The 13,142-nt window shown below is 36.3% G+C and overlaps 1 protein-coding gene across 1 annotated transcript; it reads right to left on the bottom strand.

Moving 5' to 3' along the window:
- Window positions 1-169: 169 nt before the first annotated feature.
- Window positions 170-10,138, bottom strand: LOC145719879 (cytosolic carboxypeptidase 1-like). The gene is made up of 4 exons (XM_081811484.1): window positions 9,400-10,138; window positions 2,172-2,255; window positions 488-574; window positions 170-403 (listed from the first exon to the last, which is right to left on the bottom strand). The coding sequence occupies exons 1-4, from the start codon at window positions 9,930-9,932 to the stop codon at window positions 205-207; spliced, it is 903 nt and encodes a 300-aa protein (XP_081667610.1). The 5' UTR covers window positions 9,933-10,138; the 3' UTR covers window positions 170-204.
- Window positions 10,139-13,142: the final 3,004 nt, after the last annotated feature.

Here is a 13,142-nt window from a genome sequence, read left to right as displayed (position 1 = left end):
AATCTTTAGTTGTATTTAATTCGGATGAAATCAAAGATACTCATTGCATTTTAAAGGGTTTTTCACCAACAAAGCAAAGCTCAGTTTATTTCAAATTTTGCATAATAAATATCTGAATTTTGAGAACTAGAGAAAACAAAAGAACAACGAACCTTTTTTTAAACATGTCAATAATTTAAAAGAAAACAAACTTATGTCCTTCAGTTACGATGCCTGCATACTTTCTAAAATTAGGGGAACAAAACGTGTCTTACCATAATTAAATTGACTGTTGGACTTTTCACAGTTAATGATGTTAAATCTATAAGCAACACCCGGTCGCATTCCACTGACTTCAAAGTAAAACCACTGGTGATAATGATTGCTATTTATATCTGAGTTCAAAATAAGATCATATTCATTTCTGAAAATAGAAAATAAAGAAATCTGATGAAAATTAGGAAAATATCTGTGTACAGACAAAATGAGAAAATTTTAAATGACTTACTTTCTAATTTGAATTACTTTGCGCAGATTCCCAGATTCAAATTTGGAGTTAAACTTCAAAATGTCTCCTTCTTCTGGAATAGTGTAACTAAATAAAATTTTTGAAGTAAGTATAATAAAATACATTGCATGTAAATAGGTGAACAAAAGATAAATAAAACTACACTACAAATTAAAAATATACCACTATGGACACTTCACCCTCCTCATTATTTTTAAACCAAAAAATATAACCAACACAAGCAAAACACAAACTCTGGCTAACATTTACAGATTTAAAAATTGTAACTACAAGTAGAGATGTGTTCCCACATTTATAGTGAATGTTAATCACAAATAAGAAATTTTGCCTCACTGAATAAATGTCATTCCTAAATACTAAAAATCATATAAAAAGGCCAAATGTATTTTTTAAAAGGCACATGACCTGTATTGAGTAGCAATAATTCTAATTAAACTACGTAGTTCTCAGGTGAAAATATTAAATTTACAGAGCTGTATGAGATAACAGATATTATTTTATTTAGTACCAAAAAGGTGAAGGTATTATCTTCACTTTACATAGTCACTACTTTAGTAAGTATTTACTGAGCACCTACTAGGTACCAGATGCAGTTTCAGTTGTATGTCTGTTTCCCTGATTAAATACAAATTCTTGCTCTTCTGAAGCTTATATTCTAATAGGGGAAAACTAAGACTCCAAGAAGCTCAATGACTGTGGCCAAAGTCATTTCAGTTAGAAATAGCACTGGTATGTATGCTATCCTCAGGGTTCCTGAGTTTCTCTTTTTATCACATCTGCCTTATCTGTCTGACACAGAATTGTAACCATTGACATAACTAAGATATTCTGAATAAGTAGATTTGGTTTCCATTTTTAAGATTATTCCAAATTCAGTCATTAGCTTTGATACAGCTTTTACCCTTATTTCTCTGACAAAGATCTTTAAAAGGTGTTTTATTTCCTCCAAAAAGACCAGTAAGATGTGAAATTTCTCCCCAAATATTAGAATATTGAGGGAGGGGAAAACCCATTGAGGGCTAATTAAATGTTTCCTCTGAGGAGGCAAATAATAGTCACATTCATCACTTCTAATTTTCATTTATTTACTTATATTTAAACCTTAAAATGTGATGATACCAGTGATAACCCTAAATTGTAAATAACACCAAAGCATCAAGCATCATAAACAAATGGCCTTAAAGGTCTGGAAAGTAATCAAAAGGACCAATGCACATCATAAGCAGTAAAAGATGAGAAAGAGTAGTGGGGACTATGGAGAAATTGGCAAGCACATATTCCTTCTAAAAGGGATGGTAATTTGTTGTCCCAAGGAAATGAAGGCTCAGTATTACAGGACAAAACTGCAGCCTTTCATGTGAAATTTCCACTTTCTCCAATGGAGGTAATTTCAGATTTTTTAAACACAGTATCAGTTTGCGACCTTTCCCCTTATTAAGCCCATTAAAAGTCTACCTATGAACAAACAAAAGCCTGTGATGTATTCAATTTAACATGATTAACTATTTATTCCATTACCATTATATCCCTGCTAAAAGATGAAAATGGAGTAAGGGCAAACTAGGTGCAAGTTAGTTATATTTTTTTATCTTTTACAAACAACACTGAAACTTGAGAGTCCAAATAAAAGTAAAAGCAACAACAACAGCAACAACAGACTTACTTTGGGTTATCTAAGTCATATACCACTCGATCTATGATATCACTCTGATGTATTAACCTCTCAATATCTTGAGCAATTTTTGTCCTGAAATCATAAAAGAGAAGCGTTGACTACCAAAATTCATTATTATATGCCAAGGCACAAGTTTTTCTAATAAGTTTTGGATGAAAAAAGTATAAAATGACAAAACTTCCTTAAAATAAAAATGATCACTCTATATATTTTGTACACACAAATTTATCAATACACAGCAAGACAAAAACCGGTATTTTTAAAGTCTGAATTCTAGAAAATAACCATGTAGAATACAGCTACAAGTTCAATAGCTTAAAAAAAAATCTTGAATGCATATTATGACTTTCTACATAGAAATGATATGAAACCTCTCTCTAGCCCTTAAGCACATAATTTTACGTAACAGCAGTAAAGATCTAAAAGCCAGAAATTACGTATAAAGGAGATTTGTTAAACCCACGCTTGCTGGAATGTAGCTAAAATGTAACTGGCAAACAGTTTACACATTCCGCAGAATCTGTGCTCTCTTCTGTGGCTGGAGAGGAAATGTGGAGGGTGAGGGGAACACTTGTGTCAGGAAGCAGAGAGTGGACCCTGAATCTCCAGGATCCTCTAGGCCTGATCTCCCCATGAATCAGTCCAACAAAATGGACACCAGCTAACTGAAAAATTCCTAAAATCCCTGCCACTGTCCTAGAAGAGTGAGCCACACACAAATCCCACAATCTTCCCTGTCAGTAATTAAGCCAAGGAATACAAAAATCACTAAAAGTGGCACCAAACTGTAACCAAACCAGAACAAATTTGGATAAAGCCAGGTGCCTGGAACTCCAGGTAGACTGGCCACAAAGGTCTTGGTGGGAAGATGCCTGCTGGTGTTAATAGTCATAGTATCACTTGTCATACCAGCACTTATTCTTAAAGAGGAAGCCAATTATATGAAATGATTTAAATTTCAAGTTTGTCTGTTTCAGCTAAAGACTGGTAATGCAGATTAGAACTGTGGTCTACTGACATTGATAGAGCAGAGTGGGAAAATTTGCCAAAATGGTTATAAATAAAATCTGAAGAATACACTAAACACTGAAAGTCTCCTGAACTTCAGGTAGATGTGAAACTAGTCTCCTGCACAAAGATACTTCTTTGTGATTATGGTGTATTAACTCTCATATAGTTTAGAAATATACCTAGTAATATCACAGTATAACTTCAGAATAAGCTAAGAATCTATTCTGATGAACTAAAAATTATCAGGAAAACATTAAAAGGTGTGATAAATACAGGAAAAAGAATGTACAACTCTAAATTTATTTTTAGTTTTATTCTACAAAAAATAACTCATCACTGTAAGCAGTCTATCAAAAATAAATAAATAACCCACTACCAAAGGATTATGATATAAATCCTTGAGTTAGGTTCAATATCATAACTTTCAAATGCCAAATTCTTTCTAAAGAAACAACCTTTTAAAAAAGCTTTTAATTACAATAACAAACAAGTCCAAAATTTATATCACCCAGATCTTCGACAATAAAAGAGATGGCACTCACATATATTCAGATATGCCATACAAAAAAAAAAAAGTGAGTATTCAAGTATGGGTGAAAGCATAAATATATCCACTTGTTAGAACAATTTATTAAATAAGGCTGATACATACCACAAATGTGCAAAAATTAATACCTACAAAAGTCTGAGTGTTTTTCTTTTTTAAAGGAAAATGTTATTAACAGGCTGATGCAATAGCTCAGTTCTACAGCAAAGTTCCATTATATAAGAGAGGGTCAGAATAGCACAGAGAGCCATGGGCCAGCGGGTGTAATTGCGTGAGCTGACCCGTGGTGATGTGGAAAACTGCAGAGCACAGCCTCTGTATAAAAAACAAACTGATCACTGCCGGGTAGGAACCAGAGGTTAAGGCTGTCATACCAATTTTTCAAGAAACATCAGAAACTTGGATTTCTATGGGGAATCTCCCAAATTTTAAATGTTGGCAATCAGTAAAAACAAAACAAACAAACAAACCAGTCTGCAAGTGAAGTCAAAATCGTGTGCAAATTAATATGGCCTACAGGCCACTGGTTTTCAACGTCTGACACTGTATTTTAGGGGACATAGTGGCCCATGTATATTAGACTAGACCTAAAATTACACTTGAGGGAAATAGCTGTCCTGCCATCAGCCCTCATAAATAAAGAGGAAAACCAGTCCTTTATTCAGGTATGGATTTGTGTTAAGCAGCACAAGTTTCATAAAATATCAATCCTTCCTTCCTTTACCTCACCTGCCTATTAAAATATATGGCTCTCCAGTCAAAACAAAACAATAAATATTTTCCAGGTACCCTCGGGGACTATAACCTCAAACCTACTGATATTCAGTATCTATCAAAGGCTTGGCCCAGAAGATAACTCCTGCAGGGCAGTCTGAACAGTAAATACTCAGAAGGTCATGTGATATGCGGCCACCAGCAAAACTGTCCTGTGTTAGTTAGGTTTTAACCCATACAGAGCAGCCTTACAAGAAACAATTTAATACATCTCAATGCTATATTTGCTACAAGGATGTCATGGGAAATGTTGTTCATTACATTAAGTGCTCCCCGAGGAGCCACAGAAGATAATCTTTATAGAGAGTATGGTTTAAGCCATATACATGATCACTATATATAAAGGGTGAACAGGACAGGCTCATGACCTAGACCAGAGTCTGACTCTTGGCTCTGCCATTTACTAACGGCATAACCTTGTTGCTCAAAAACCCTAAGCTTCAGCACAGTCTTGTGTAAAATAAGAGGAAGAATAGCAATTTCCTCACAGAGCCATTATAACGTGAAATGGCATACTTCATATACACACGCACACTGCGCAAAAAGTGCTGATTACTCAGTTCTCTGCCTGGCTCATAAACACTCAGAGTCATCTACCACTGTTGCTCCTACTAAGATTTCTACCACTGTCTCCATTCCAGAAGTACTTACATTTCCCCTGAGACATCCTAGACTTACTATAAGGAAATCCAGGGTTTTGTTTTCCTTACTTTGCTTTTGCCACAATTCTTTCACCTACTTTTTAATTTTAAATTTCTGAACACATAATATATTGACATGGAGCAAAAATCATACGCTACATAAAAGTATAAGATGGAGACTCTCAACACAATCCATATCCTCCCTCCAACTAGCTAACTACTTGTATTACTCTCCTTCTGCAAGCACCTTATAGCTCCTTCCATCAGTGCCTAGAGATTTTTCTGTTTTTTAATCACTGCACAGCATTCACAGAAAAGATATACCATAATGTATTTAACTAGTCCGACTGATGAGCACGCCGTAACGAAAAACTTTGAACACCATTTCACAGATGTGCGAATTATATATATATATATCATGCATATAAATTATAAATTCCCATGTGTCAAAGGAAATATGTACTGTTAATCTTGATAGACCCTGTCAGACTGCCCTCCACAAGAGGTACTATCAATTTGCAATCCCATTATCAATGTATAAGGGAGCCTGTTCCTCCACAGCCTCATTAATAGAATGTGCTATCAAACTTCTAGATTTTGGCAATTTGATATGTGGGACATGATATCTCAGTACATTTTAATTTGCATTTCTTTTATTTTGAGAGAAGTTGAACATATTTCTGTGATTAAGAGTCACTGTATTTCTTTGTCATATTTTTCATTTTATTTTGATAAAAGTACTTGGTAAATGCTTTTTAAAACAAGGCAATATGAATTATATTTTATTATAAAATACAGTTAGACAATTCTAAAACATACAGAAAAAATAATGGAAAGTAAAATCAAAATGCTAAAAGTAACCACCTCTGGGGAATGGGGCAAAGAAGGACCTGTCTTCTTTCTACTTTTTCTCATGCTCTAATTTTACAGAATATGAAAACAGGAAAAATGTACCCAAAAATGCTAAGCATACTTTAAACTACAAGAGATGAGTTTCACTTTAATTTGTAAGCCAACTTAAACCAAAACTATGGATTCAAGTAATTGTCAGTATGTGATTACAGTAAAAAAAAAAAAAAAATTAAGGGTTAAAGTACTATCTACATTGAGATGTGAAGCTTATAATAGGCTTTCCCCCTTCCATATGAGGTGAAGAAATTTTTAACGAAGTTTTATTCATTTGCTGCATTATTTTAAAAAGATTATTAAAAGGTCAGTGATAATCATAAAGTAGAAATTCAAAATAACAAAAAGATATTTTCACTGAGTAATTTTAAGAAATCTAATGCCTCCTTTTTCTGAAAATAATAAAATAGTAAATCCTTAATAATTTTGACATTATTCATTTACAATTTTACTGCATTCGAACAGGGGCTGGGCTAAAAAGTTGGCAAATAATTTATAAAATGTTTATCATTTGCTCAAAACCTAAGTTGCAGAAGACTAGGAAAATAAGATAAGCAAACTAGAAACAATATCCTCAATGTAGTATTTTAAAAATGGCAGCATTCCTGAGTACTAAGAAATACTTACTACCTGGCCCATATTGGATATTTTATCACATATACAGAACCAGGAAGCCTTCAGACTACCTAGCTACTAGAGTCAAGCAAATTTTTCCTTTAAGGACCAAGTAGTAAATATTTCAGGCTTTGAAAGCCACATGGTCTCTGTGACAACCATTCACCTCTGCCACGGTGGCACCAAAATAGTCATAGACTATACATAAACAAATAGGAATGAATGGCTGTCATACAATTTTTATGTGTCACAAAAAAAATTTTTTTCCAGATTTTTTTGAACCATTTAAACATGTAAAACCACTCTTAGCTTGTGGGCTGAACATAAACAGACAGTAGTGAGCTGTATTTGACACAACAGGCCATAGTTTGCTAACCATGATCGAGGTGAACAAACTTTTCTGATCATGACCTACTAGAAATATTTTAAAAATCACTGTCCTGATGAGCCGTCTGGGTGGTTAGTCAGTTAAGTGTCCGACTCTTGATTTCGGCTCAGGTCATGATCTCAGGGTCATGGGATGGAGCCCCACTTCCGGCTCTGTGCTCAGCGGGAAGTCTGCCTGAGATTCTCTCTCTCCCTCTGCCCCTCCCCCTGGGCACACTCTCTCTAAAATAGATAAATAAATCTTTAAAAAAAAAATTACTGCCCTGAGTGCACGCATGCACGTGCACGCACGCACACACACACTCGCCCCTGAAACAAAAGTTTATGAAATAATACTTTGATGTACTACATGTGACACACTATTATTTTCTCCTTTAATACTAGTTACTAAATGGCCATCAATCCATAGTTTGAAAAGAAAATTGCTATCTAGAGAAATTAAGTTATTTCACTCAAACATGCACACACAGAATTAGTGGGACAGCCAAGTCTAGAATCCAAACACTTTACTTGCTTTTCAGGTGCCCTGTCCTGCCAGGACACACCACAGTGACTCATCACACTTATCAAGTCAAACCCACTGGTTCAAGTATGCTTGCTACGTGCATTTATTCTTCCAGTCTCAAATTAATGTCACTTGAAGGAACAAATGCAGTTCCCCCACAGTTCCTGTGAGCATCTCCTTAGGAGAGCCTGAAAAGACAAATACCAGCAGGACAAACTTTGTCCCCAACACTGCAACCGTTCTCAGGGCTGCAACTCCTCATCTCTATCCCCCAACATCAATCTAAATCCCCCTCTCACTCAGCTCCACTCCTGCAAGTCTTGGATTAAGTGACCCAAACTTAGAGAGGTCTGAGTCCCTGGCAATCATATCATCTCATTCCAGGGTCACTGTGACATGCTCACTCACACTTAAAATGAGTGGATCACTTGAGTTCCACACATATACAACCTGCTGCCATGGCGTGTACAAGCAATCTTACCTCCTTTAGCTGATCTGGGTCAAGATGGTAGAGCCTATTTCTGCCTGCTGGTCCTAGACACAAGAATCTACAGTAACCTGTTGGCAACCACAGCTTGCAGTGAAGTTGTACCCTTACTATGTCCACCCCCATGGAAAGACTACATCCACTTTGGGAACCCGGACTACTAACACTGCAGAGATCAGAGGTACAGGGACAGAAAGCACCAAGTCCCCCAGTGGGACACTGAGAGCTACAGGAAGGTAGGACTACTTCCTGTCCCCACCTCCTGGTATGGGACTTATGTGTTCTTTCTTTTGGGGATACAGAACCATGTGGAAGTTTCTAGTTTGGTGCATATACACTTCATTCTGAAAGATGGCAACCCATCACTGCAGAGTATTTCCTCCTAGTTGGAGCTGCACTGTGCCTTCTGAAAGCCATTCTAGCACTCCAAGAGGCCAGCTGCCTCTGGACAGTGCAGTGTGTGATGCAACCACTGGATGCCAGAGCACATGCCCACTCCTACACACCTTTCCCAGCAAAGTGAGTCCCCTGTTCTGATGCTATGTTATATGTCATTCCATACCTGTGGGTCAAGGAGCCAACTGGTAGCATTAAACATATACTAAGTTGCTAAATAAAAATGATTAATTTATATGATACATTAAATACAAAAAATTAGTAAGATACAACTGTTGCTTTAAAAAAGCCTATAGTCCAAGGAAAATCAAATGCCTACAGCACTGTCTTCCTGTATCATTACATACTATATTCATAGCAAGATCACAGAGATTAGGCACTAGTAAACCATCACCACAAAACCCTAAACATAACCACTGAAAATAGTCAAGTTGCACCACAATTGTACTTAATATGCCAAATATTACTAGATGGTAATAGTTAATACTATTTGTAATTTCTAAAATTTCTAAAATTAATTGGCAAGGTTTAATAACTTTAGTTACTGCTTTTTAAATTTTCATAGAGTATTTCCAATTTCAATTTTTGCAAAATAATACTGTCCACATTTCTATTTTTAAATCAAGTTCAAATTATAATCAAATTACTAAATTAATATATTACTAATATTTATTCAAAGATTAGTAAATAATCTATATATTCAGATGCCATCTAAATATAAAATTTCTAAATTGTCCAATGGTCAGGTTTACTATGCTGGCTTCATCTGAATAAGTAATGAGCTTAGAAAAGAAACAAAGTTAACCCATAAGGATAACTGCAAATAAGCGCAAATTTCCAAAGCAGGATAAAAAATTACGGTAACTTTAATCCAGAGTACTTTTCTTCCTAAATACCCACATTTAACAATGGTCTTGTTTAAGAGAAAGAAGAAACCTGAAACTCACCTTTGTACACCATAAGGTCTTTCTAAAATAGGCTCTCTGAATGGAGGCGGAATGTGACCAAAATAATCAGGATAAGCCACTTCTGAATATTCTGGGACAGACTTTGTATTTTTCACAATCTCAATATAGAGATCTGAGTCGTGGAGGGTGGGTCCATCAGAGACTTCTGCTGATGCTTGTTCCACTGATGAAGTAGATTCTGTATCTTCATCATCCTCAGTTTCAACTCCAGTACAACAAAGCTTCCCTAGCTGAACTGTTCTTCCCTCAAACAGAACATTTCCACAAGTGGCCATGTGTGGACAACTTTTAGTGCACGTGAGGACAGTAAGAGGGAGACTGTAGTCCTTCTTCGCTCCTGCATTAAAACCTGGGGCTGTCTGAGAAGGGATATTCTGCAACGTAATTCGGTCCAAGGCCTTCACAATATCATTGTTTAAGCCCTGGGCCGAAGAAATAGTTCTGTTTTGATCACCTAGAGGCTGTTGTGATGTTCTGTCATTATCTTTAATATCTTCTTTCACCAGATCCATACAGGTAGGCTTCTTATCACCTTCATCTCCTTTAGGAGACACATTTGCTTTCCTTACAACTCCTTTTTTTAAATTGCCTGGATTCCCAGATGCTTCCTCTCCCGCAGTAGGAACAACAATAGGACCACGTACTCTGCCCTCAAATACAAAAGGCTTTGGTTCTTTGGAGATTAAATCATAGTCCTTTGAAAATAAAAAAAATACGTTTAATCTTTAATCTGTAAATATTAAAATGTATTAACAAAACTAAGACTACATTCTTGTATATCCTGCTTCGGAAAACTAACATTTGAAAATTATAAAAATGGATAAAACAGAGTACATTTTAATTTCACTAAATAAAACACAAAATACTTAGCCACAAAATTCATCACACTTATTTTACTTTTTCTATTATAAAAATAATGCCTACATATAAGAGAAATATGGGAAATTTTACAGAAGCACAAAGACGTTAAAAGCATCCAGACTCCTATTAAAGGAAACACAACTGAACTGTTACTCATTAACTCAACAATTAGAGTGTCTGTTTTGTGCCAAGCAGTGTTTCAGGCACTTAAGTACCATCAGCTTAAAAACAAAAATAGAAACAAAAAGCCTCTTCCCTCTTGCAGCTTACATTCTTCTATGGAAGGAAGGGAGAGGACTGTCAACACAACCAATAATAAACATGACATAGGCGTGCCAGGGTAGCTGAGTCGGTTAAGCAGCCACTCTTGATTTCGGCTCAGGTCATGATCTGATCAGGGTCCTGAGATCGAGGCTCCCACCCCATCAGGCTCTGGGCTTGGCAGGGAGTCAGCTTAAAGATTCTCTCCCTCTCCTTCTGCCCCTCCCCCTGTTCGTGTGTTCTCTGTCTTCCCTCTCTAAAATAAATAATTTTTTAAAAATGACATAAATGTATTTTATGGAACGTGAGTAGGCTAAAGTGTTAAAGAGGGGAGGAAGGGGTACTGTGGATTGGGAGTGCCAAGGGGAGGGAAGATGGGCTACAATCTGAAACCCCATGGATTAGTGAAGCCTCCCTTAGATGACATAAAAGCAAAGGCAGAAAGGACTGCCATGCACAGAACCCAGAGTCGAAGAATGTCTGGGATATGCAGAGAACAGCAAGGGAGTCAGGATGGCTGGCACAGAATGAGCAAGATGAATTCCAAGATGTAAAAGAGGACCAGATCCTGCCGGGCTTTGCAGGCTATTTTAAGAATTTTGGTTTTTACTCTGAATGACACTGGGAGCCAATGGAGGGTTTGGCGAAGAGAAGTGCCATGAGATGGCTTACATTTAGAACAAAACACAACAAAATAGAACCTGTAAACGTAGAGTTTCTTAACCACCTGGAATACAGGGTTTCTTAACCACAGGGGTTGAGGCATTTGATCTAAATAATTTGTTTTTAGAGAGAGGGAAGCAAACCATAAGAGACTCTTAACTATAGAGAACAAACTGAGGGTTAATGGAGGAAGGTGGGCATTAAAGAGGGCACTTGAGCACTGGGTGTTATATATAAGTCATGAATCACTAAATTCTAGGCATGAAACCAATTTTACCCTGTATGTTAACTAGAATTTAAATAAAAATTTGAAAGTGTGTGTGTGTGTGTATTTCTTTTTTGTTTGGTTTTGGTTCTGTATTTCAGGGGTCGGGGTAGCAAGATGGGCAGCACTGTCTTGCACATTGTAAGATGTTTGGCAGCATCCCTGGCCTCCCTCCTCTGTACACTCTAGATGCCAGTAGCATCCCCACCCATTTGTGATCACCAAAAATGTCTCCAGACATTGTCAAACATCCCCTGGAGACAAAATCATCCCAGTTGAGAACCACTGTTCTAATGTCCTTCTGAGGACTGAGGAGAGGAGAGTAGAAGCAGGGGACCAATTAAGAGTCTAGGCAAGTTGGTAAGAAGGGGTTGGATTCTAAATGCACTGTGAGCCAGAAGTGTCAAAGACCAGATGCAGGACATAAGGTACAGAGAGGTTTCACACATGGCGCCAGAGTGCTTGCCTAAATAAATGAAAAGCACCAGTTTAGCTCTGAGAGGTTAAATGTGAGTATTAAAGTAGGCAATTAGACATACAAGTCTAGAATTGAGAAGAACTATCCATCCAGAAGATAAATATTTGGGAGTCATTAGCATACAGATACTATTCCAAACCATGAGACTGGAAATCATCAATGGAAAGAACTAAAGAGAAGAGAAAAGACTGAACACTGAGGCACTACAATCAATCTACAGAGGTTGAGGAGATGAAGATAAAACAGAAGAGATGGAGAAGGAAAAGCCAGTCTGGAAAGACAAACACCAGGAAAGAAAAATGTCCTGGAAGCCAGGTTTAAAAAAAGAATGCTGCTGACAGGTCAAGTAAACATCTCTCTTTTTGTACTTATAGAAATATTTTTTTATCTATATAAGACTCTACCAAAGAAATATACCACAATTGATTTAACCTTTATTCCACAGTTAGGCATTAAATCCTTTACACAACAGAGAAGGATTTAAACACATGAACAAAGTGTATAATTAAGCCATTTCCAAAATTTTATTATTATAAAGAATTCTGTAATGAACTTGTTTTGCACATATTTTTTCTTTGTTTAGGATGATTTCCTAAGCACTGACATGGACTTACAAAAGGTCAGATACTATAATCAATTTTAATGTTTAATACAAATTGTCCAAATACCCTCCAACAATACTTATCTTAATGCTTATTCTCAATAACGGTGTATGAGATTATCTATTTCAACTGCTCCTCTTCCTTGCCAACATTAGGTACTATAGTTTTAAAACACTTTTTCAAAAGTGGTAGATAAGAGATATCATCTAACGCTATTTTAATTTTAATTTCTGTATGAGAAAAGCAAAAAATTTTCTAGACATCTGTTAACTGGTTTAATTCTTCACAGGTAGCTTTTTTTGTTCCTGGAGTATAGGGCTTTTCTTATTTTGTTGTATAAATTCGTACCTTAAAAAATACACACACACACACACTAATCCTCTAAGCCATTTTTGCAACTATTTTTCTGAATTTGCACTTCTTTTCATTTTCTTTAACTTCTTTACACACATTATGTCATGAAAATTAAGAATCTTTTCCTCTGTGATTCATTCCTTAAATACCCACTGTATAAAAACCAGGGACTCAAAGATGATTCACTCTCAGCCCCTCGAGCACGTCTAATCCAAGGAGACAGTGGAGGCACAAAGGA

This window comes from Leptonychotes weddellii, unplaced genomic scaffold (genome assembly GCF_054177405.1).
Source record: "Leptonychotes weddellii isolate Sample4059 unplaced genomic scaffold, ASM5417740v2 HiC_scaffold_795, whole genome shotgun sequence".
In the NCBI taxonomy this organism is placed as follows: domain Eukaryota; kingdom Metazoa; phylum Chordata; class Mammalia; order Carnivora; family Phocidae; genus Leptonychotes; species Leptonychotes weddellii.
Note: the sequence above shows the minus strand (reverse complement) of the source record. Positions and strands in the feature narration are given on the sequence as shown.